The sequence below is a fragment of the Ascidia mentula genome, chromosome 5 (assembly GCF_947561715.1).
Source record: "Ascidia mentula chromosome 5, kaAscMent1.1, whole genome shotgun sequence".
NCBI classification, from domain to species: domain Eukaryota; kingdom Metazoa; phylum Chordata; class Ascidiacea; order Phlebobranchia; family Ascidiidae; genus Ascidia; species Ascidia mentula.
Genome location: NC_138570.1, coordinates 5,178,964 through 5,204,254, shown reverse-complemented (window position 1 = coordinate 5,204,254; position 25,291 = coordinate 5,178,964). Strand labels below are relative to the sequence as shown.

General features: G+C 42.9%; 3 protein-coding genes across 3 annotated transcripts; 2 read left to right on the top strand and 1 right to left on the bottom strand.

Moving 5' to 3' along the window:
* The first annotated feature begins 567 nt into the window (after positions 1–567).
* On the top strand, positions 568–18,766 carry LOC145901858 (NUAK family SNF1-like kinase 1). Its single transcript, XM_082989664.1, has 7 exons — positions 568–765; positions 9,178–9,298; positions 10,417–10,568; positions 12,769–12,834; positions 13,738–13,857; positions 15,757–15,889; positions 16,474–18,766. The coding sequence occupies exons 1-7, from the start codon at positions 568–570 to the stop codon at positions 17,760–17,762; spliced, it is 2,079 nt and encodes a 692-aa protein (XP_082845790.1). The 3' UTR covers positions 17,763–18,766.
* Positions 18,767–19,157: 391 nt separating this feature from the next.
* On the bottom strand, positions 19,158–22,087 carry LOC145901878 (eukaryotic translation initiation factor 4E type 3-B-like). Its single transcript, XM_082989685.1, has 7 exons — positions 21,846–22,087; positions 21,611–21,683; positions 21,410–21,504; positions 21,238–21,298; positions 21,111–21,177; positions 20,196–20,351; positions 19,158–20,101 (listed from the first exon to the last, which is right to left on the bottom strand). The coding sequence occupies exons 1-7, from the start codon at positions 22,046–22,048 to the stop codon at positions 20,055–20,057; spliced, it is 702 nt and encodes a 233-aa protein (XP_082845811.1). The 5' UTR covers positions 22,049–22,087; the 3' UTR covers positions 19,158–20,054.
* A 1,693-nt stretch (positions 22,088–23,780) lies between these two features.
* Positions 23,781–25,051, top strand: LOC145901868 (COP9 signalosome complex subunit 4-like). The gene has a single exon (XM_082989675.1). The coding sequence runs from the start codon at positions 23,808–23,810 to the stop codon at positions 25,038–25,040; it is 1,233 nt and encodes a 410-aa protein (XP_082845801.1). The 5' UTR covers positions 23,781–23,807; the 3' UTR covers positions 25,041–25,051.
* Positions 25,052–25,291: the final 240 nt, after the last annotated feature.

The window sequence follows — 25,291 nt, the reverse complement described above, 5'->3', positions numbered from 1 at the left end:
TTAAATGTTTGTTGTATTCTATACTGCACATCAACTCAAAGCATAACCGTGATGATAGGGTCCGTTTGATTTTGTGTGTTCATATGCGTTTTAACATTGTGGGAAAGGTTCAACCAATAATTCTCCGTCATAGTTTGAATGATTTGCATGGCCTGTTGGTTTGTTTTTTGGAGGTCAATACGCATCATTGGGCAACGCACAGGCGTGGGCTACGACGTATCACATACGACGCACACTACGTCACACAGTGTATTGTTTTAACATAAGTGGAATACTTGCAATTGCCAGATTAGTTGTTGATGAGATGATGCATGGCAAAAATCGGTTTTGACACATATGGGATCAAGTATAAAACCAATATAGTTGCAGAACTACAATACATAACAAAAAAAGTAATGAAAGTAGCATTGATAAGATTGACAGGAAAGTTGACATATACAGTGTAGCAGTGCTAGTTACAATTATAGGAATTTAAGGAAATTAAAAAACAATGCATGAGAAGGTGCAACTTATGATGTAAATGTGGTGTAGCCTATATATTAAACATATGCATATTTTTGCAGCAAAATGATACGAGCTGATAATACTACTGTAAATCATAAATCAAACCCAGTCACCCCATCTTTTACTGATGTTTATGTGAAGCCGGTGAAACGACATCAACATCGGCACAATGTGAAAAGTCGTTATGAGTTTCAGAAAACCCTGGGCAAAGGAACATATGGCAAGGTGAAGCTGGCTGAACAAAAGTACACAAATAAGTTGGTAAGTGACAGACCATAAAAATAAATTTTTGATTTATCTGTGACAAAAATGTCCTTGTTGGCAGTAAACCACAGATTTTAAATGTTTAGCTTCAACATGCCAGTCTTCACAGAATCCCATATTCTGTAACTTTAATTTCAATAATTCCAGTGGGACAAGAACAGGGCATTAGATCAATACTGTTTTTGCAACATTTAATCCATAAATACAATCAGTGCACTTTCTCTTGGATCAAATCTGAGATGACCTCAACTTGACAAGCCAAGCTTGCAAACAAACAAATGTTGTAAAGTTGTTTCTTGTTTGTAATAACCATGGAATGGAAGTTTGTGGTTGGGAAAAAGGAACTGAAAATAAGAAATTTCTATTCTGGCTGCTACTTTGTCATGTGCTTGATGTTAAAGGCCATGTCAAATTTCCCTTGCGAGTTTCTGGTATAATGGCTTTTCAATAACTGTTAGTAGCTCTTACTGATTTGTCAATTGGTGGTTACACGACCGGCTGCCCTCAACGAGACATCTGGTGCAATTATCGCGTGATCGTGACGTAATAGTTCCGGTTGGCCACCGAAAGGAGTTAGGCGTTGTTGTCTGTTGTTGTTGTCGAACAGGCAAGAAGGTGAGACCGTCTTGTTGGACGCCGTTTTAATGTGTATACTCTCTATGACTGTCATGTGGGTTTGCCACGCTACCTCCACACAAAAACGGGCGCCAGTCTCGAAACTTCCACGCCGTTTTTACCGCGAAAGCTTTGTAGCGTGACGAACTTAGCCGTTACGCGCCTCGATAAAACTCTTCGCTCCGACCCAAGAAGCCATTTCACGGTGGCAGATAACGTTGTTGCCAACCAGTCCCGTATTCTGGGTAACTCCTACCAAAGCCAATCACGTTGTTGCTGTTATGTAGCGCTAGACTGGATGCGACATACACATAATATGGACTTTGAAATATTTATGGGCAGCCGTCTGCTAGTTAGTACGACTGCAAAGCAATCTCTAGGTATTGCGTTACGGAGCAAATGCACTTTCTATGTTCGAGCGGACATGGCAATTACGCTGAAGCAAACGGCTTCAATTACTTGTGTCTTTAAATTTCCTGGCTGTTTTGAATTAGAAGGCATGCGATATCCAGTTTAGTGTTCTGTCCTTCTTGACGCACCCTCTTGGTCATGAAAGTAACCAACTAGATATAAGTCGTTTTTACTGAGGGTCCTGTCTGTAGCTATTGGGGAAAATGTATTTAGTTTCATTTCCACGATTTTAACTGTCCATATTATTTTTGTCATTTGATTCGGGTGTCCCATGACAAACACAACTATTCATTCAATCCACAGCGCCGTAGATGTATATTTCCAACTAATCACGTGTGCGCGTGGCAAATCAATGGCTTGTAATTCGTTGTGTTTTTAGGTTAATCCTCACCGCACTGTCCCGAATTCGAAATAGGGTTTGTAACAAACGCCACATTGAACAACAAGATATCAAAGCAACCTTTCAATGTGGCGTTTTAAGCATTTCAGCCTTTGCCGCTATGCGAAATCTTAAACGTTATCGATCGTCAAAGTGAATAAACTACATTCGAGAGCTGTTTTTCAGCCTTGGCCGGCCAAACAAAACGATGGTTGGTGCATTTTAACGGCAGCTTGTGTCTATTCCGCCTTATATTTCGACAGGTATACAAAAATGATGCTGATCCAATACGGACTAGTAACTGAGAGTCCACTGCGTTGTGATATGAAATACACGGAAAGGGAACTTGTTTTTTGACGCGCGGTTCGACCACCAATTCCTTGGGTTAAGTACACAACGTAGCGTTTGTCAACCAATTCTCCCAACCAGCACCTTCTCCACGTCACAGCGCCCTTTCTTGGCAACCGTTTGTGTTTGTCCCTCGCAATGTGACGCACAGAAACCTAACGCTCAATATATTCGTGTTTAAACTTGAGTCTATGCAAAATCCTCGCTTTAAAACACAGCGTCGGAATGGGACGTTCATTGCCAATCTGGAGTCTGAACAAAACGTTCGTGACGTCACGGCATTGGAGTACTGGGGTTGGGCGCTTGTGAGAACGCACACGTGTGGGCGAACCGACTTGTCTATATTTGGTGGCAGTGGCGCGCGGGTGCCAATAGGGCGGTTGGCGTAATTGAAGCTAATTTTAACGACTTCGCGCTTGAGTGCTGGGTATGTGTTGTTTTCGTTAAATTCGTAATATGGACCAGCGAATTTGTTAATGTCACCGCTGAATCATAGCACAGTAAAGAGTTGCTTTTGCTGGAAAGTCCCCGAGTTTTCGGAGTACTTCTACACTACGCACACACCAGTTAAAGACGTAAGCACATGCAATATCCATACTGTTTGCAATGGTTCCGCGTCTATTCGAGCACTTCACCCCTAACGCCAAACGCCACCTGTGGGTCTTCGCCGCGGTTGGTACAGTCACAACATAACACCGCGCCCTTTACCGAAAAACAACAAAATCACATTCATGCGCGCTATGATCCAGCGTTTTTGTTGTTCCTATAAATAGTCCAACATTAGCACTAAAGAATCTACGTCATGATCTTTGGTCAGTGACGCTGGCAGTCTGTCAGTTTTGGTTCCCACTCTATAAGAGAATACAGAGGCGTTGGCTTAAAAATCTTTCGAATATCATGATCTTCCCACTCAATGCGCAGGTTTTGTATTGTCAATTTCAAAACGTTTGTGGTATAGATGCAGAATTTTCGTTGAATATAAACGCCAGTATTCTTACCTCTATAATTTAACCCAACGCAAACTTGACCTAGGTACTTCTAAAACGCGTTCTTCCATAGTGGTAATGCAGTCAGAGTCAGTGCCGTCTACCCGAGGCGAGTAAACGAAAATAGCATGTATTTACATTCTTGTAAATTGTCCCAAGGGCCAGCTGAGCAATTTCGCCAGTGTTGTGTTTGCGTATCGACTACGCTTGCGATAACATATTGTTAAAAGCTCGCCGAGCATGGCTTTTCAACTTTTCCTTTGTGCGACCTGCGCCCGAACTGATACGGTTTCGCGTTATTTGATATCCTGTCAGCACTCGAAGGAAAGACCACTTTTCCATTGTTCGTTCAGTCTTTAATGCCCTTTCCCTTGTTTTTTTAAAGTGCTTTTTAATGACCCGTTTCTCTGGAGGTTAGCGATCATGTGTACACTTCTTCCTTTCACCACTGGTAGCCACACTATTACTGTGGTGCCTCGCGCCAGTACGGGAGCATCCACTGAAACGCGTAAAATCACGCTTTCGTGGAGGTAAACAAGCTTGGTGGTGGCTGTTTTCATTCTTGTTCGATCTTTACCCTTAACCGTCAAGTCTATCGCAGAACCGGGCATAAGCGTCAAGTTTTGCGCATCCTATACACGAGTTAACAATCGACCGGGAGATCAAAAACAAACGATCGTTTGTTAGCATTCAGATAGATGAAAAGGTTTGGTTGCTCTTGTGGCTATGCTGTGGTATGCCAGGAGCGTACAAGCACTTGCTGCATGCTTCCCCTAAACGACATTAATGGGACAACGATCAGTTTGACGTTGATTTGAATTTGAAATCTATGCGACGTGAATGAAAAAAACGTTTGTGTTTTACCTGTTTCAAACCAAGTACAAGAGCATGTTCCAGCAACAGCCAACCGCGCCGCGATATTTCTTCCCCCACTGCGCTCATTACCACACATCACAACACGCAATCTCCACCACAGATGGAAGTCGTAAACCTATTTCGCGCAATTGCTTGGACGCCTTGATGTTAATTGCTGACGCAGTAGCTTCGTCCCAACCCATCCCCCCGACGCCTGTTTACGAGACTTTGTGACGGCGGTGCTCTGTTTGACGTAAACAACCGAAGCAGGGCCTTCACCCTCCCCCATGCCACGCTGCGAGTTTACCACACGCAGAGGCTAAACATGTCCAAAGTGTTGTGTGGAAATGATTTGGATAGTTATTTCGTAAACGGCATTTTGGTATTTCATCCTTTCATCTGACTTCAACCGGTGCTGAAATTGCCCGCTTGAATTTGCAAGCACGTTGAATTTTAACCAATGCAACGGGTTACACCAAACGCTTTTCATATTCTCCAAACTTTGCAGTGCCTATTTGCGCACAGCAACAGTTTAAATAAATAATTGATGACCGCATTGCATCGGTTTTGCTTAGTTTTCTCTTCTCCCGGCACGCCGAAAAACATCTCGATTAAATTCTTCGCCTCACGCCAAGAGTAATTTAAGAACGATAATCTAGTTTCGGCGTACCCGGTTGCTCCTTGCAAATTGCTTGTCACCGCTACGCGAACTTGGTTTGCGTGTCTCCCGAGTGCTCTTGGCGGCAGTTATCCTACAAACACATTCGCACCGGCAAGTGCTCAATGCACGTATATTAAAGTTAAAGTTTGTTGGGGATTTAACAAAACAAACAGTCAGCACGTGCCACAGTTAGGGTTGTCATCCACCACACGTCCGTGTGCATTATTTATCGCGTTAAAACTCCTTTCATGACACCGGCAGTACGTCATCGCGAGTGGGGGTCCTACTCCCCGCTTCGGCGCTCGCGCACAATCCGAAGAAAACTGCGTTAATTTCCGAGCACCTGTTACCGTTTGGCATTAATATTTTAATGCGTCAATGACGCGGTGTAACCCTTTGACGCTGTCCGTGGTTTGTCATTGAAAGTTGAACTAAGCCGCATTTCTCACACGCTCAAGTCGCGTTACGGGAAGTCGTCATGTTGGTAAACCCGTCGACTTGCGATATGACATCTACGTGACACCTCAAAGCGATTGAAATGACCTTTCTCATGTTAAAAAGGTCAAGTATTAATATACCTCCAGTTTCTGTCATCGTCGAATGAGCGGATATTTCTCCGTGTTCTTGTGTACTTGTTTGTGCAATGAATGCTTGTTGGCTTTGGACTGCTATAGGTTGAAACGTTTACTTGTGGTATTTGATAAACTTGCAGTGAACCTAACTGGCAATCTATTGGAGCATTTTGTTGGTGTTCGTTCCGACCCAACACACTCTCAAGAACCCGTCACTTTCTGTACCGCCCCTAAAATTAAATTAATTATCGACGAAATGTCACAGCTTTGGCTTTTCATTAAGAGAAATTCCTTGGACGCGTGTCCTCGTGGCAGTGCGCAAGTTATTTGGCGTAAGCCTTAGCGTTGCCCGGCCTTAACCTGGCCTTAATTAAAAAATATTGAGCGACTCTTTGGTTAGATTGGGTGCTCTGACGGGCATCATGACACACCTGTTTGATCCGTCACAATGGTTGAAGGGCACGTGCGCCTTTGGGTCGCTGGCGGCTCCCGGTGCGGCGTTCACGCTTGATTGCACTAAGCATTCAAGTTAAATATTTTACCTTTTCACCTTTATCCAGCGACTAACACAAAGACGGCAGCTACAGTTCGTGGAACTCCTCCATTTCCAGTGAAATGGCTATTTGCGTCATGGAACGTTTGCGACTTGCGTGACGTGAATTGATGTTTGCACTTGTTTAAGGGATACGCGAGGGTTTTGCCGGAGCCGACCAGGTGCTCGCATAAAAGCGACGTCAGTATGTCATTGTGTTCGCACCTGCGACGCCCATATTCTTTGTCATATTCGACTTAATGCGGTCAAGACACACAGTATTGGGTAAAATCCGCAGAGCACTGTTCCAGCCATGTGGGCCGAGATGTAAGAATCCATTTTATTTCAATTATGGAGACTTCCATGTTTTCGATGCACGAAACCAAAAACACTTTATCAAATAACGCAAGTCACGGCAGAAGTTATACGGAAGTTGGCAAGCGGCGTTTGTGTATAATTTTATATAGGAAATCGCACCATGGTGCAAATACGTCTTCATTCGCATCAGCAAGTGTCCATTATTTCCCAACCACAAGCCGTCAACAACATATTTCCGCGTTTTCTTTATCATCAGCGTTTGCGCGGTCGCTATCTCCAAGGTCAGCGCATATGTGGAGTTATGTATGTTGAATACCTGAAATGGCCGCAGACATTCTCGCCCATTTGTCGCGGCATCAATTCCCTTTGTGAGCAAACAATGGCGACGCGTGTCTCCGCGCTCCTGGCAACAACAATACGCTGCCTGGCCGTGCTTTTCAAGCTCAACAAGAGATTTAAACCCGCACGGCCTGCCGCCCATTCCCCATGATCACGACCCAATTGAAGGGTGCTCGGTGGCTCGTATTTCTGGCTCCCGAGTGTTACTTGGCGACACTTGTGTTCGGTCGTTGGCTCTCCTATTTGCCTTGACTTTGTGAAAGCAGAAGTCGCTGGCGTTTCTCTTGTTTTCGAAAACGTGGAGTACAATTGCTCTCTGTAACGCTTTACACCGAAAACAACTTTACGGGCAAATGATGTTTATTATTTTACGTTGTATTTCTCGTTGTAACAACACTAAAATACATTTTAATAGAAGAAATTCCACACCAAGTATAAACGTCAACACGTAAACTTCGTTAATCGGCGAAAAAAATGACAAAATAAAAAAAGCTGGGTATTTTTCAGCAAGATTTGGAAAATATGTGCACAGCATACCAATGTGCATAACCACAATGTTGTTTTACCTCACAAGGCGAACGAACCGTCCATATATCATATAGATGTCAATTTCTGGCGATCTGGAAGATAAATAGATTACCACGGAGCGGAAAATGCGCCTAATAACCATAACGCCATCACTTTGTTATCTTAAACTTTGTACGACTCCATGTCCAAACAAGTGCAAGGCCGCGCCCCCATCAAGAGATAACATTCCTACTCTGGCATTGTGACGTAACAAGGGGTCGACCACGGGCCGCAGACCTGCCTCTGATTTGACGGCGCGGGCTATCGATTGGCGCCGTAATGGTTTTATCAATACTGGCCACCACTTCGAGATCATCCCAAGCATTCTGCCGATAATCGATTTTCCTCAACCGATTTCACCGCGGCACGCGCGCATGTCTTTTGTTTTTCGCGCAAACTATGTGGTCGCCATATGGCGCTTCTTTGTGAACCGCAGATCCTTTTGTTTGAGCAAGAATTCCTGTGGAATATTTCTGTGCTTCCGAATCGGCGTTTTTTTGGGAATTTTGAAAAATTGGCACTTTTGATCAGAAACCTTGTACAGTAGATTATGATTTGAGAATCAACAAAATTCTGAAAGATGATTTCTAGAATTTCTATTTCTTTATGAAAGATAGTTCGTGGCACGCGTTGTAGCTCCACAAAAAGTTGGGGTACTTCAATGAAGTCTTAACGAGAAGTGTTCCTGTCCGTACATAAAGGCATGTCATTCGGACTTAACCCAGCAAATCACACTAAATATGATAGTGATACAAAGTTGGAAAACAATTTCAATAATCATGGAAGTCTCGACAAACCAGTTCCACAACGCTACGCGCGTTATTCATCAAATCGCTCACCTGCTAAATCTGGCGCGGGTTCCTCGACTGTCACCGAGCTTGTTCGTAAAAAAAGTGCGATTCGAACCAAGCGACGCGAAAATGCGTTTGAAGATATCAAGGTATAAAGTTCGCAGAAGGCGGTCTGCTGTTTACTTGGCAAACTAGAGGTTGGCCGGGAGCTGTCGATCATGATTTTCGCTTAACTCAGCAATTATTCCCACGGCTTTCGCCTCAAGGATGTTTGCAGATCGCGAGCTGGCCTGCTTAGCTTGTTGTCTGGTGTAGAAATTCGCTCCGCGTTGCTGTCTAACCAATCCTGTTTGCGGTTTCCGCGAGTGCGCCTTAAAGCTGAAGCAATCAACTTGTTATTGTATCAAGGTTGGAGCGCTGGGACTCTCAAGGTCAGGCAATGACTTTCGGGATTGCCCGAAGCGTTACCTTATATGTCATACAAGTTCACGTCGCCTCCTCACACGCGCTTATGACGTCACAGAGGCGGAGATTATTGCGCACGTGTTTGTTATGAAAGTATTATCGCCCATCTTCGATTGCGCTGCGCGGTCAATGCAGTAAGGAAGGTAAAATGAACTATTGCTTCTATTCCGGTCTGCAAAATCTAATACATGTGTTTTTATACCCACCTTGTCTTGTTATTTTTTGCGTTCTTTTCGTGTAGCGTGTTGGGAAGAGGTCATGTACAGTCGAAAACTATCGGAATTTGGTATTTCATCATTGCATTGCGCGCGGCCGTGCAGATTAAAAGGCGTCGGCTATGCAGAGTTCGCCTCAGCTGCAAGTGCATTAACTTTGGCACATGCACCTGCAGAGAATGCCAGCGTGTGCGTTCGGTGGTGCGGAATGATTCCACTGCCGTGTATGAGTCACCCGCGTTCCCAGGAAATGATGATTCGTATTACCAGACAACGAAGCCCAGTTAACCTTTCTGTCCTTAAACTATGGCTCCTAAAACAGGAAAACACAACGCAATTTTGTTTTCGTCACCAGGTGGCGGTGAAAACCATACGTAAGGACCGAATCAAAGAGACTTCGGATATGAAGCACATTCGCCGCGAAATGGAAATCATGGCATCCATTCAACACGAGAACATCATACAGATTCACGAAGGTAAGAAAACAAAGCGCCACTCCGCTTGGTATTTAACAGGCAAAACTTGCTCTGCGGCGTTGCGACAACATTGCGATCTACAAATGCACGTTGGTGGTGCTTGAGAAATAACATCGTTTGCCGAAATCACATGTCCTCCAAATAAGGCTTCGCCGCTTTCACAAAACCACCTGCCGGTTGGCAAACAGCTGAGGGTCACACTGACGCCCAAGCACGTAACACCTTGATTAAATCGCGAATTCCCTAAGCGCAATCGCCTAATCGTCGGAAGCGGCCAACCGCCAGGCTTGATCAAGTATCTCCAAGACGTGACCTTTTCTTCGGCATTCGATCGCAAACAAGATGGCGTCGGAAACGTGAGGCTCGTGGCGAACTCGTCTGCCCCGCAATGCTGAGTCACTTCACCTCTCACGTGACTTCTTGCTTGACCGGTTTTCGGCGCTGCTGGCTCGCTACATTTGGCTGGTGCACAGTGGGCGTGTCGCTTCCAATGCTCAATTTCCGAATACCTAGCTAAAAACATTTTGGATTACTGTGGGGGATTGTCGTCCTCAAAAGAAAATGATAATACACCAGTTGGGTGCTAACAGGAGAGGAAATATAGTGAATTTATTTCCACTGTAAATGGCTTTTAGGCTTTTCACCAAAACTGTGGATTTGGTAGAGCAATAACCGAACCATGTCTTTTTTTGTGTAGAGAGTTGCTCGTGCACTGTAGAACATTTGCGTATTACAACTCTGGCGTTGGTATTGATAGTGGGTTATGACGCTTTAATAGCGACGTAAACACCCGTTAAGACTGGCAATGGCTGGCTGTCAAACTAATGACGCTATACTTTTAACGACCATAACAGCAGGCACGGCATGCTAGTATCTGTTCGAGCGACAGAACGCCTTAAACTGTCCAATTTCGGTTTAATTAGCCATTTAGGAGTCAAGCGAGCCCAACGACCTCCTTATTTGCGCCGTTACGGTCGAAACATGCAAGTTTGGCTCAAAACGAGCTGTCACGTCGTAACCATTGCGCAATAATATCGTTAAGAAGTTCTTCTTCGAACCAATATGGCCCCTTCAATAACTCTTTCACGAGCCAACCTAAAGTAAACACTTTTTATTAGTTTTCGAGAATCAAGACAAGATTGTAATTGTGATGGAATACGCGAGTGGAGGAGAGCTGTACAACTACCTGGAAACGAAGCGAGGGATTTGCGACAGAGAAGCGAAGTATTTCTTCAAGCAGATCGTGTCCGCTGTACAATACTGCCACCAGGTAAGCATCGCTTTCAACTCGAAATGTTCGTTTTTGCCCAGTTATGCCATGAATGTTAAACACGAATGATAACTGTATTTTTTTGTATGGTCATGCTGGTATTTTAATCAAATAATAAAAAAAATGTGGTATATGCATAGGTTAACGAAAAGGTAATTAGTGACACTGCGCAATGACAACGCGTTTGACGCATCCTATATTTAAAAATTGACATCAGCCATTCGTCACCAGCGAAACTGCTACAAAATCTACCATCTATTATAAACGAGTGACTTTTAATCATGATCTCGTTACCAGCCCCTATTAGTGTGTCATCTCTATATACGCTTCGATTGTTTTGTTACAACTCGGCACTCCATGACGTCACTAGTGTATCCGGTAAAATGTGTGCAACCAGAGGTCATTCATCGGTATTTCGCCTGGCCTCGGGTTTACGCAGAAAAAAACCGCGGCTTCCATGTGATGTTTGAGTGAGTGTGTTTTGTTGTAAGCGAAAGCGATCAGCAATATGTTTCGTTACGTCACCGACGCATTGAGCAGCCTGAGTAACGAGTAACCTATGCATCAGTCTGACCGAATCGCCAACCTTGCGTGTACTTCGTGGAAGTGTTGTAGTGGCGCAGTGACGTTTATGGTGATGTTTATGCTTGTTCCGCAAACCAATGCATTTGTTGGCCCGTTGGCTTTGTACAAGTGGTATGCAGCACTTTGAGAATGTAATGCAAGTTGGGTTTTTTTTTCCGACATGGCTCGAATGTTTTGCGACAGGCGGCAAGTGTTTTCCCGGTAGCAACGCAGGCTTAATCTTGACTTTTTCGAGTGGAAAATTTCCGCGACCCACGCTTATGGACGTGGAAATTTTCCACTCGAGTAAAAACGATAATAAGTAATTGGAAAATAAACTTTCAACTCCTGGAAACGAGAACAACGGGCGCCCGCCGTCTGCAGCACCCGAAACAACGTCCTCTAAACCTACGCAGCAAACGCTTTTGCCTCCCAAGCAATCAATCGCTTTCCGAGCAGCGATTATACGCAATTTTGTGGAGGGCATAATGATCGCGATATCGTCCGCCACCACAAAAGGTAGCCCACGCTCGTAAATGGCACTTGTCTAACGGCGCTGAGGCAAGCCTGAATCCCACCTAAAAGCACCACCACGCAAGCAAGAAAGTTCGTGCCGCTGCTGTACATATTTGGCTGTGGCCGATATGCGTAGGGCTTTGATGCTTGCAATGCTTCCAAGAGGAAATACTTCGTGGCGTGGGAGATTTAAGGCAACTTTGGCGTCTTTAGTTTGGAGCTGAAACAAAAGACTGGCTTTTCAGATAGGTTGGGATCAAAGATATCGTTAAGGTCGAAGTCGTATTGTACGTTTTAATGGAATCGCTTCGATATATGCAGCGCGGATGGTGCGAATTCGACTTCTCATAACTATTAAAGTACATTTATTCGCTCCAGTACACGATTTGTTATTTGCAAAAATAATAAACACGTTTTCATGCTGGATTTGTCTGGCACAAGGTGATTGCTCCAACATAGCACTCCAGACGCCAGCGGAAGTGTTAGTCATCGCGCTATGCTCGATCCTGCGGCGCTAAACAATGCGAAGCATCCGCACAACAACCTTCTGCAAATTTCCACCATCGTGATTTTCTTTGCTGACCGCAGCCTCAATTAACTCTTCTTGGGAGCGCAATTTAGCCCCGTTCTCATCAACCGCCGGTCGCTTGAACGGGATGGTTTACACACCAAGTTGGGTTTCTGCGCGACCATTAACAGCCTCTGACCGGTAAACAACAACCCCACAGCCCTTATCGAACCCGCCATCGCTGTTTGTGCGGCTTGTGTGAAGGCAGCTAATTTACAGCTCTAGTCCGTTTCTCCTCGCGTGTTAGGGCGAAATCGGTTTCTACCAGCACGAAACAAAACTGCCGTAAAATGCTTTTTACTGCTGTCAAAATACGAGGAATATAACTAAAGGCCATTAACGCTGTCATATATTTGTGTTTTATTGATCCATATTGGTTTTGCACTAAAGCATCCACACCCCTTTTTTGCATTTTTAGCAGAAAGTTGCCCAAGTTTCCACATGAAACACTTGTGCTACCGTTTTCTATGCTTTTCTCAGGTTGTGATTTGACAACAATCCACAGCCTGTTTTTCCACACACATGTATTTACATTTGTTGCGTTTATTACAGATGGGGATTGTTCACCGCGATCTCAAACTGGAGAACATATTGCTGAGCAAAGACTACCAGATCAAGGTAAGAATGTACCGAAGAATGTATTGATATTGATTTAAAGCTCTGCGGCCGAAAATGCTCAACCTTTCGATGCCTGTTTACTTAGCGTAATGAATGTACCGAATGTGAACTCGCAATGACATAGCGGTGTGCGCGCGAGCTGGGTGCGAAGGCATAATTAAAACATTGACCTGCGCAGAAGTTATTTTGAGCATTCGAATGAAATATCGCCTTTGAATTGTGTGGGGAAATGTGTTGCTCGTGGCTAGTCAACATTTCAATTGCGTTTCACAATCGCGTGTTTGGTATTTAAAATTCTGGTAGTGGATAAAGCACTATATATTTTCCCACTGGTGATGGAGACCGACCCATAATAAATAAAATATAAATACAATAACGTTCAGAAATTCATTGAACATGTGAAATACACCAACCGCGCTAATGTTATTCATATGTCCATTAAAAGTTGGCAGTAAGTCATCAGCTGGTCTGAACAACATATTACCGGGCAACGTTTCATTTCAATTAAGCACACATTCGCAAGTTACAAGTACTTTTCCACCCACCTGCTCTAACAGCAAAACAGTTCTCACCGCGCGTGACGTAAAACACACAATCGATCATGCGTGACTTGAACTTCCTTTGGCCGTCTGTTCGCAGCCAAGCACGGAAGTTGTTGTTTTAATTTCAAGGCGATGTATTGTGGCCTATTTTAGTGGCACCCTTTAGTTCTAGATGCATCATCTGCCATAGCTGTTGCTTTGCGTTTTGTCTTGACCCCAAGCGTTGAAATTTTGGTGTTGTATGCTGTAATATCCTCCTACCCTACCTGGAATCTTCATATACTGCACGTTTAGTGTTCTACTCCCACTGTATAACATCAAGGTATAGGCAAACACTTCACTGTCATTTGTTTTCTTGCAGATCGCGGACTTCGGCCTAGCTAACTTGTTCACCAGCGACGGCCTGCTCCACACATTTTGTGGTAGTCCACTTTATGCGTCGCCGGAGATCGTCAACGGTGTGCCATACATTGGACCAGAGGTAAGGCCTACAAACCCGTTTTTAAAAATAAAAAGCATTTTTGTGACAAAGACAGTAGCGCAATTTTTTTGCTGAGTCAAAAATTGTCCCATGCCCAAAACACACGCGCGGAATAAGATTAAAGGTTCAACATTCCGCCGACACCCTTGCTTTAGTTCCAGGGCTGATAAAATACCACCTCGCGCATCTCTTTGTTACGTCATAATACGGGTACGCTACCACTCAAAGGCAAACAAAATGCCACCCACCTCGCATTACGACCGATGATGTCACTCCGTGAAAAGGTAGCACCTGCTTTCGTGCATAGAATTTTCAGGTTAATTGAAGGTCACACAGTTGGGCATAGGACAAGTTGTTATGTAGGTTCTGGTGTTAATTATTAACGTGGCTGGTCGTTGTTTTGCCCGTACCCCATTATTCTTGTGCAGTCATGCGGCCAATAGGTATGTTGTGCGGTTCAGACGCCCACGCGATGCTGTTTGCCCATAGGGCGCGGGAAAGGTTGTTGGACGTTGGTAATCTTTGGCGTTGCTGCGCATTGTCTATACCTGGTATCAAAATCAACAGCAACATGCAAATTTATTCATAGAACCTCTATAAAAAAACTGTTTGTATCGCTGCTCACGTCCAGCGGGATCCTAGGAAGTGCATGCAAAGTTTCCAGTCCGTTGGGTAATCAGTTTCAAAAAGACCCCGTGGAAAGTTTTGGGGGCGATTCAATGTTGCACCAGTCGTGTGCTGATGACTCATCGACTCGCCAAGCGCAAGCTAGATTGCGCCAGGAAGAGAGTCACAGCATTATTTTCATTTTCACAAAACAATCCATTGCCATAAACCTCACTCCTCATCGAGAGTTCAAAAGTGCCAGCCTTTAGTTTCTTCGAATAACACGCGGAAAAAAGACCAGTGCAAGTTCACAAAACATTCCCGCCAATTGTCGCAAGGTCACGTTGACCCATTGTGAATTGTGTGGATGTACAGCATGGCGGCAAGAAGTGGCCGCCTGTTCTTTGTTGGGTTAGTAACGCACAAAAGTGTCGAGTGTTTGCTGGCCACACCCATGTGAAATGCGTGTCAGGGTGCGCGGTCGAACCCTGTCAACGGCAAGTTATGACCGTGAAATTAATTGCAATTTCGCGGAAATGTTTTGCGGGAACAACTACACAAATATTTTGCTTTTTGATCGTTTGATAAAGTTGCTTTGGCCTTTTCATTGTTCAACTCTTGGCCCTATTTCGCTGTTTTGTGACAAAGGTGAGAGGCAAAAGTATTCCATGTGCACATTCACCCACCCAGCAGTATGTGATGTATGTGGCAAAGCAAAGGAACACGTTGGTCGGTTTGGCTTTGCATACACGTTGTGGGGAGGAAAACACCTTGTTTTATTGCGCCACTATTTACTCTTCGCTTTGTTCCATTTTACCACCATTTTGTTGCACCAGCACACACCCCTTTGTTGACGCAATTGCCGTCGCAAAATTCGACAATTAGGATCTAAACCGTTAAAAATTTTGGTTTAGGAGTTAAAACTGTGCATCCTAGCTTGGTTGAATATGTACCAGCGCAGTTGCCACGCCAACCAATGTTGCCAGACATACCCACGGTCCTCGAAATTCCTGCGCCGAACCAAACAATGACACTTATATTCGTAACAATGCCAGTCCGGCGACGCAAGCGCACAGTTTGCATAACGCTATCGCCCGAATTAGCCTTGCCGTACACCAATCGCTATTGTGACGTCACAGGGAGCGTTGTTTGTTTTCAGGTATGTTTTGGTTTGAATTCCGCCCGTTTGTGTTGCTGCTAATTTAACCGCTTCGATAATTTAAATATGTTGATTGATATTTTTCTTCTAAGTGATATGAAAAATTAAAACTGTATTTTTTTGTGTTTTAATAGGTGGACAGTTGGTCACTTGGAGTTCTTCTGTACGCTCTGGTATATGGAACAATGCCCTTCGACGGTCGGGATTACCAAGTTTTGACACAGCAAATCACAAGCGGAAGTTTCAGTCTTCCAGCGCAAAAATCTGGTAGGAAGTGAATTTTGCTTCTATTGATAAATTGTTCGATGTTCTGGGGATGAAAAATCTTGCCAATTCAAGGCTTTTGAAACACATTGTGTAAACGTGGAAACACATCCTGGAGAGTTAATAGTTAGCACAAATAATTTCACCTCAGCGCTACTTCACATGTCTCATGACCTCGTTCAGCGCTCTTTGAATCGATAAATTGCAACACCGATTGGCTGGAATTTTAGACTAATTTTCGTAGGGAGTGCGTTCAAGTGCATTCCACATCTGAGCGCGTTCGCGCTTATATTTCTTTTTCAACACGAGAAATCAATCGGGCTCCACTTGAAACCGGTTTGCGGTTCGGTCACCGGGTCGCGGGCGTTTTAAATCGCTTTTTGGGCCTCTCGCTCTATCGACACTCAAGATTGTTTAACATTCATTCGGCCACTTATTGACTTTTAAGCGTTCGCGAAAATTTTTCTAAGAGAACGTTAACTTGATGAACGACACCCAGGGAATTCGCATTCCTCTCGAGACATCAAACAATATGGGAATAATTTGACCTTACCCTCGCCTTTATTTGAACCCTTTTTGTGTCTTAGATGCCCACGAGCTCATAACCCGAATGTTGACGGTCGATTCCAAGCAAAGAGCCACCATTGACGAAATATGCGCTCATCCGTGGCTTGCGGACGCCCAATGCCCCTTCGCTAGGGTTGTTGACGTAGACCCAAGCCAGTTGGCCGTAAATCAAAACGAGAATATCCTGCTCACACCTGCGGAAGATGAAGACACGCCCACAGAAACAAACGAGGCCGTTTTCGAAGGCGCCGCATCTCTAGCTTCGGGTTCACAGCAACCCAAGGGAATCTTGAAACGTAAAGAGATCACTATTGAAGTGACGTCAGCACCGAGTCCGCCTCTCGTGGCCCGTACCCAGCAAGCCGTCAGTGACAGCACCTTGGCTGGCCAGCTAGCGGCAGTTTGCGGCCTACAGGCGAAGGACAGTCTCAAGTTGAAAGTGAAACCTCAGACGGCGTCCGGTAAACGCCGGGTGATGCGGACCAAAAGGGACCGAGAAAGCGGCTACTACTCGTCTCCTGAACGTCCCACTGCCGTACCCGACATCTCCAGTGCGTCTCACAACTCGTTTGACTCGATTTTGAACTCATCGGGATCTGCTGGACGCCCGATGCCGATCATTAAAAGTGCACTGGCCACACCAAGCCGTGCAGTCAAGGGAAGTTCGGCACGACCTCCACGTGCCCCCGTAGCCCACTCAAACCCGACGAAGGACTTTTACCTGATGCCCATCTCGCCCCCAGCAGACGACCGGCTTCCCAGCGTAAGCAGTGACGACGCGAGCAGTGTTGGTAGCCTTACTCGTCCCGCGAGTACCTATAGCGATTCGAGTATCCTGTCTTCGGATTCGTTCGATATGTGCAACTTTAACAATGCGTTGTTAAGTTCTCTCACGGCCACATCCAGTCCCTGCCACGCCACCCCGCACCTCATCGAGCACGCCCACTCTCTCCCTTGCACCCCGACTGCCGCACAACGCCCTATGTCCCTCTCCATTGTCCCCGACACCCTCCCAAACCCCGGGAAACCTCCTGTGGACGAGGAGGAAGCCCCATCGGGTACGCTAACGCCTAAAAGCGAAAAGTTGGTACGGGATTTGCAAAGGATCCTTGCGCCGAATGGTCGGCGTAGTACCAGCAGGGCCAGCACGCGGCCCAGCAGACCGGATCCAACGCAGCGTCCCCATTCAATGGAAGCCATCGGCTCCACACAGCTTACGAGCATGATGACGCAATTGAACACAGATCTGGAACTTGCATACAAAAAGGCGCTCGACATTTGTGCCAATCTTAAGTCGGCAGAAGTGTAACAACGCGAGATTTGCGTTTGTGTGACGCCAATCCGACACATCTGAGATTACCTAGTTGAGACTGCAACATGGTATTGTGAGACGTGTTGCAAGAAGGCGAGTTATTGCATTTTTCTTCGTTTATGATAAAGTTTTTCCCCCGAATCCGCATTAGTCAAGGTGCTACTTACGGTTCGGCTCTTGTTTCTTTTTTTATCAAGGTTTTTGATCGTGGTTTCAACTTCGCTAGAATCAATAATGTCGCGTTGGTTTTTGATTTGCAGCATAAAAGTCGAACTGGTCTGCATTCATTCGTGTGTCAAAATACGTAGACTTTGCGTAGCAAATCGACTGTTTTCTGAGACCGGTATGTCCCAAAATGTGAACAGTTGCGTTTGTGTTTCAGCCGCAATAAGGCGTTTATTTGCAAACTTTTGTTTGTTTCTTCGCCACTTTACCTTGATGAAATGTACTGCGCTTCTAGTGCGTGCTATGCATTTGTTCGTGTTCAATGACAAGCAAAACATGGAATATCTTTTTGTTTGAACTCGCACATCAGCAGCGCACCGACCTGATCGTGAATATCCGATATGCAGACGTATTTCCGACAATGTTCAGTCAAGTGTTCGGTGCCCCGCTGTTTTTCGAAAATCTTCTACAGTGTTTCGAGTGTTAAAACTATAAACCAAAGCGTCCTATATATTCCCCGTGTGTCCTTTGTACTTTTGCACACACGCACATATATTTATGCCCGTTTTTGTCGCGATACGATTAACTTCGGTCGATTGGAATCACTCATTTGATTGGTGTTGCCATTTTGAACGAAAGTGTAGCGCCGTTTTTCAGCGTGGGTCATACGTTCTTCGCTGGATAAATTTTTCTCCTTTTCGTGTTTTTCGCTGTTAAGCATCGCGTTCAGCTTGTTCCTTCCAGTATCGTACGAATTGAACTGCGCTTTACGTCGTATTTTCTTCTTTATTCTTTATCGTGTTTTCGAAATTCAGTAAACACTAAAAAAGCATAAAATTTTGACTCACAGTGTATTACTGGAGCTAAGCTTGTAAGCTGAATATCAAAGTTATATGGCATTCAGGCAAACGTCTGTTGTTGGTAAATGTAAAGACAGGCTTTATGTTGGAATTCTAAGCAGACAGATAGGTTTCAATTCGAAATAAAACGTACACCTGATTCCACTACTTCCTATTTCTTTACACCAGTACTAACCAACCAGTGACAGTGGAACGCAGAATCACCTCTACAGGTTGATTGTGAAAGTTATATCCCAAGGTGCTCTCTGCACAAACCATCTATAGATACAAGCGAATCTAATAGTGGTCAAAAAATGTTGACACAAAATGTCTTAGTTTAAAAAGTTTAAACTTCTTCCAACACCCACTGTCAAGTTTCACATCAATCTGTCAAGAAACTAAAAGCTAACATTCTTTTTGTAAGTGCGCTAAAGCATCAATACACAAGTATGATAAAGAAACAGGGGTTACCAGGCAGAGACGCAGAAAGAGGAAGATTGAAATTCATGAAAGGGCGGTGTAAAGGAAAAATGTAAATAGGTTCAGGGATAAACCTTAGTCGAATGTAAACACAACACTACTAACTGATGCAATTTGATTGCTGAAGGCTTAAATCATATTAAACTTGTAACAAAAGTAAGTTTCTGTGTGAAAACGTTTACCTTGGGTCAAATACAATGACTTGTGAAAGGTGAATAGTGTTTTTAACTGAACATTATAGATGACATAAAAGTCGTTTTTTCATATGGTAAAGGCAAGGCACAATATTGAAAATTTTCTAAAAGTCACAACATTTCCAATGCAAAAGTTTTACAACACTATTCAGTAAATTTGATGAATCTATGCCAGGTGTGTAAGTAACTGCTAGAATAATTTTTGGGAACTAGTAACACAACTCACATAAACACAAAATTTAGTTTCTGTACAGTTGCACCAAATTGCAGTTAAACATTTTAAATGTTTTGATGCCATTTGCAATTCTTACAAAAACCACAGCAGGCCCAGCTTGCATAAACTTTTTTGTGGCATTTTGTCCATATAATTTATCATTTACCCATTATAGTTTCATACTTAAAATGAATTTGGACCAAGTGCCTGTTGTATGATGTAAGAACTGCACAATTGATTTAAATAACACGTTTTGTTTGATGTGGAAACTTGCTGGAAAAGGAGAAACTTCAATAAAAGCAGACATAAAATTTAAAAACACGTTTGTCATCATTGCACAGTACACAATGATATAACTTGATGAAACATGGACCTGAAAACAATGATCACAGAAGTTTCAAGTCTGTGCTCTTCCACTCTCGAATGCTCTGTGTTTCTGGTGAGCTGCAAAATATGAGGAATAAATCAGCAAACATAAGTCAGCAAACAATTTGCAATGTTTTCTTTGCATGAGTGAAGTTAAGTTCATTTTTCTTACGTTTGTAAAAGCTCGTTTCAAATGTGACATTTGGCACAAGTTCTTTAACTCTTTGCAAAACTTTGCAATCCTCTGCATTGCTCGAGTCCTTGTTCCAAAGTTGAATGAGATCGTCATTTTTTCTTACACTTACACTCAACCCAATAATGTCATCACCTTGGAAAAACCATTCACATATGCAAATAAATAACAAATCTTAAATTATTTTACCAAGCTCAAATTCAGAATAAAAAGGCCAACAAATTTTACAAACGCCATTGGAAAAGTTTATAAGCTGCAGACAGATGGCCACTGTTTTGACCTAAAAGGTCTCTTCATATTATTGGCTCCACATTGCTTGCCATTGGAAACATTTGATATTTTTTTAAACCTATTTTATATGAGAGCTGCAGACAGGGTGTATACACGCACTGTTTCGACCTGTAAGGTCTCATCAGTGCAGCTGTTGATGTGGTACCTTTCGGTCAATCGTCGATATGTTGGTTACCAAACTAGGTAACAATCAACACAGACGAACCACGTGGAGCGCACTATGGCCAAAACAACTGTTTGGGATCCAATAGTGCTAGGCTCGGCTTTCACCCAAATCATCCCAAACAGTTGTTTTGGCCATAGTGCGCTCCACATGGTTTGTCTGTGTTGATTGTTACCTAGTTTGGTAACCAACATATCGACGATTGTCCGAAAGGTACCACAAAGTGGAAATCTGTGTGCCTGCTAGTCTAACAGCTAGCACAGTGCCACATCAACAGCTGCACTGATGAGACCTTACAGGTTGAAACAGTGCGTGTATACACCCTGTCTACAGCTCTCATTGATTATTATGGCTCTTTTGCGCATATTTTATATGAGTTCAAAAAAAATTATTTACAAAATACGCAAAAATATTAAAATTTATTCAGTCACATTACATACCCGGGTTTACATATTGAGCAAATTGTTCTCCAATGCAAGCCATGAGCAGTTCATGCCAAACACTATCCTGTAACATAGAAAAGTAAAAAATATTGAAGCAGCAGAAAAAATAGTTGTATTTATTTACTGTGCAAAGTTTGTGGCATCTCAATTTCCACATTCCCCCGTTGGCATTCACTGAATCTTCCCTACAAAACAGGAATTTGCATCTAAACTTTAGCCAATGCTTCAACACTTTAGCAAAGCACTTGACATGTCACAAATTCTCATAACTTCACACTGTGTCGTCAATCACTTACCACACAGGTCTTATGTTATTTCTCATCCAATGGTAGCTGTATCTTGTCACAAGATTGCTTGGTGTGGGAATATGATTGAAAACACCCCAAAAACTCTGAATCAAATACGACAATACACAAGTTTATTCAGTGTTAGATTTACGATGAAAAAATAATTACAATCATAATTTTTTTTTTTAATGGAAACACTTTTACTTTTACCTCAACTGTTGAAACGGTGTAGATTTTTCTGAGGTTTGCTTCATATTCTGTGACAGTCAGATTTGGAACCGACCTATTAATAGAAACAGACATTTTATCTGTAGACATTGATAATTTATCCTCATGACCAACTATCCCAGCAAGTAGTTTCTGCCAACTTTTTTTCACAGCAAACCAACAAACAAATTGATATTTTTGCTTGCATGTATCAAAGAATAAACTTATTTGTCGTTACCTATCTAGCCACAATGTCCACAAGGTATTAAGGGGCACTCCAGTTTTTTCAGTGTCTCCTAGATCTGTGATTGCCTTCCTGGATAGTTTTGGGGAATCTGTCTTTCTCACTGGTGATCCAGACCGTTCCTCCTGATGACTATGCCTTTTGTTTTCCAGGAAGTCGCGCCCGGATGGAGCATGGTTATACAGATCATTAGCCATACTTATTGCCTAATAAATCTAAAAGAATTATGGTTATGGTTCTGGTCAAGAATTTTTATGATTATACTAAAGACCTTTAGTATGCAAGTTTTTCTGAAAATATTCCTTTAAAAATGTAAGTTACAGCCCAGATTGGAAAAAAATGTCGACAGTTTGTAGCTAACGTTTTTGCACAAATACTTCATCCCTTCGTGGATAGTTCCAGTGGACAGGGTCCGATAGTTCTGCCAGTAAAATTGTAAACATATTTTTTTCCATAAGGTGATTATAGACTTGGACTATAACCGAAACATCTTCACAACTGATACGTCACCACTTCCTCAATAGCATTATTCACAACTATTATAACAATTCCAGAAGAAAAAGTTAGAAAGAGTATAAAACCGACATTTTTTGTTACTTATCTTCAAACAAAGGCCTGTGCTAAGATTGCAGCTGCAAGGTCAGCAAACACCCACCTGCACAGTTTGTTTTTGTTTACCGTTAAAGAAGATAAATCCGCGTCAGTGGGGTTTTTAAATTTCTGGTTTGTCCAACTTGAAAAGGTTTGATGCTTAAAACAATTAGATTTCAACGTAAAATTTGTGAAAATATATTGTACAGTGAAATTATCAGCGCACGCGGCAAATTTATTCTTTCACGGCCTTAACCCAAGTGTAAACAAGTTGTATTATGTAAGAACACCTAGATAAATAAACACATAAACAGTTTTAAGGACATTGTTAAACTAGCATTTTCTAAGTCTGCCCTAGCCTAAGTTTTATATTCCCCTCTAGTTGCGGAATGCGGAACCTGTCTGCAACTATGAATAAAGTGCTCTCTTGGAGTTTCTGAAGCAATCGGTGAGATTGGCCACCATCAATAAACAATGGAGTTCGCGGAAACTGTACAACTCCGCCCTTTAATACGGTGTCCCTTTTACTCATAGGGAACAATGCTGGTTTAAATTTTATTTATCGTACTACGAAATTATGGCGACTACAAAAGTTATGGTCGATTAATGACGATGCATGGTAATATCCGTCTCAAACAGTATTTCGGAACCTTTTTTTTTTTATTTTAGGAAGGTTGGGGCTAATCTAGGCTTTATCTGTAAAGAATTTTTCGAAATCCGTCCATTACCATAAACGGTGAAATTTTTTCGATTTTTCGAAAGTTTGGTCTCGGTCCTATCAGGGGAACGTAAATTTCGTGTTACGTTGAACTCTTGACCCCCAAATTGTCAATTGGTAACATTGGCAATGCGATTACGCGAATCGTTCTGATTTGTGAAGCAGCGAGAGCGACGTCTAGCCCGCGGTCCGCATTGGGCCAATTAGGGGACGCAACACGCAACCCCACGCTGAGTTTTGCATAGACTGTTTATAATCCATTGCTGATAATAAATGATAAACTTGTTTGTTACGTCATACTACGCAACTACGATTCTACGAATGATACATCATAGTAAAGAAGCAATTGCAAATGTTTTGTCGCTGCGAGATAAAAATGTTACACTACAGCTAAAAACCAACCCCAACCCTAACCTTGACAATATCTCTGGGATAAAATCCCTAGCTTTCTGAGTGTATGCACTATACACGTCATAGGATTTTACACAATACCCACAATGTATATTAACATAAGCCTGTGCGAGTGCACGAATACAGTTATTTTAATCAGTTTACCAATATAACTTGAACTGAAAACGTTGAAATACGCAATGACACTAATATAATTAAACTTTAGTTTCAGGTATTCTTTGTGGTGGATCTTAAAAATGTCTGTAAACATTAAGGCTGATCTAAATGTACTCGGCCGAGCTGCCAGCAGCTCCCACAAAGATTTGACAAACAGATATCAAGAAATTCTGGATCGATGCTTTAAATTGGAAGGCAAGGAAAAGGTGGAAAGTCTGAAAGCGTTTATGGATGCCATGATGAATGAAAACGTCAGCCAGATGGTGTCACGGCAACTGCTTTCGGACTTCTGTGCGAATCTACCACAAATTGGAAAAGAAGCCTGCAAAGAGGTTTCCATGTTTACATTGGAGAGAATTCAGCCGAGGGTGATTTCGTTTGAAGAGCAAGTAGCACAAATTCGGCAACATTTGGCAAATATCTTTGAGCAGGAAGAAAACTGGAGAGATGCTGCCCTGATGTTAGTTGGCATTCCTATTGAATCTGGTCAGAAGCAGTATAGTCTTGATTACAAGTTAGAGACATACCTGACCATTGCCAGACTGTATTTAGAGGATGAGGATCCTGTGCAAGCAGAAGCTTATATTAATCGAGCTTCACTTTTGCAAAATGAAACCAGCAATGAGGAATTGCAAATCCATTACAAAGTTTGTTATGCCCGTGTCCTTGACTATCGTCGCAAATTTATCGAAGCTGCCCAAAGATACAATGAACTTTCATACAAAACTGCTATTCATGAAACAGAGCGCACCAAAGCGTTGGAAAAAGCCTTACACTGTGCAATACTGGCACCAGCTGGTCAACAGAGATCTCGTATGCTGGCCATGCTTTTTAAAGATGAAAGATGCCAGCTTTTGCCTGCATACAGCATCCTTGAGAAAATGTACCTTGATCGCATAATTAAATCAGACGAAGTTCATGAATTCTCCAAACAGCTTATGGCACATCAAAAAGCCATAACTGCAGATGGGTCAAATATTCTTAACCGAGCTGTTACTGAACATAACCTGTTGTCGGCCAGCAAACTTTACAATAACATCCGGTTTACGGAGTTGGGAGCGCTGCTGGAAATTCCCCATGAAATGGCTGAAAAGATTGCTTCCAAAATGATCTGCGAGGGTCGAATGAAGGGATACATTGACCAAATTGATGGGATTGTGTATTTTGAAAAGCGTGAAACTTTGCCGACTTGGGATACCCAGATTCAGGCTCTTTGCCTGGAAGTTAACTCAATAGTTGATCAAATTTCAGCAGTTCACCCTGAATGGGCCAATCAAAAACTGGAACAAATTATGTCCAACACTCAAACTTGACTATTTTTTTTTTCGTAATATATTCTGGTTTTGTCACATGATTTGTTTTGTCGTCTGTGGCAAATTGGTTCATTATTTTGTTTTTAGGTATATCAGTTAAGTTTCCAATCTTGCAAATGTTTGTGGTGTGTTCTTTGGGCCAGAAACTGAGAAAACAACCTATTTATGAAGAAACATACTTTTAAACTGTTTCTATATGTTCCAATTGTAAAAAAAAATTGTGTTTATAATTCGGACATCAATTTCAGATG

Excerpts from the sequence above, each read along its gene's own strand:
- LOC145901868 (XM_082989675.1), top strand. The coding sequence starts at position 23,808 with ATGTCTGTAAACATTAAGGCTGATCTAAATGTACTCGGCCGAGCTGCC.
- LOC145901878 (XM_082989685.1), bottom strand. The coding sequence starts at position 22,048 with ATGGCTAATGATCTGTATAACCATGCTCCATCCGGGCGCGACTTCCTG. Across the intron at positions 21,684-21,845 it reads TGGACATTGTGGCTAGATAG|GTCGGTTCCAAATCTGACTG; the intron begins GTAACGACAAAT and ends TTCTATTAATAG. Across the intron at positions 21,299-21,409 it reads AATAACATAAGACCTGTGTG|GGAAGATTCAGTGAATGCCA; the intron begins GTAAGTGATTGA and ends CCTGTTTTGTAG.
- LOC145901858 (XM_082989664.1), top strand. The coding sequence starts at position 568 with ATGATACGAGCTGATAATACTACTGTAAATCATAAATCAAACCCAGTC. Across the intron at positions 10,569-12,768 it reads CTGTACAATACTGCCACCAG|ATGGGGATTGTTCACCGCGA; the intron begins GTAAGCATCGCT and ends CGTTTATTACAG. Across the intron at positions 15,890-16,473 it reads TCTTCCAGCGCAAAAATCTG|ATGCCCACGAGCTCATAACC; the intron begins GTAGGAAGTGAA and ends TTTGTGTCTTAG.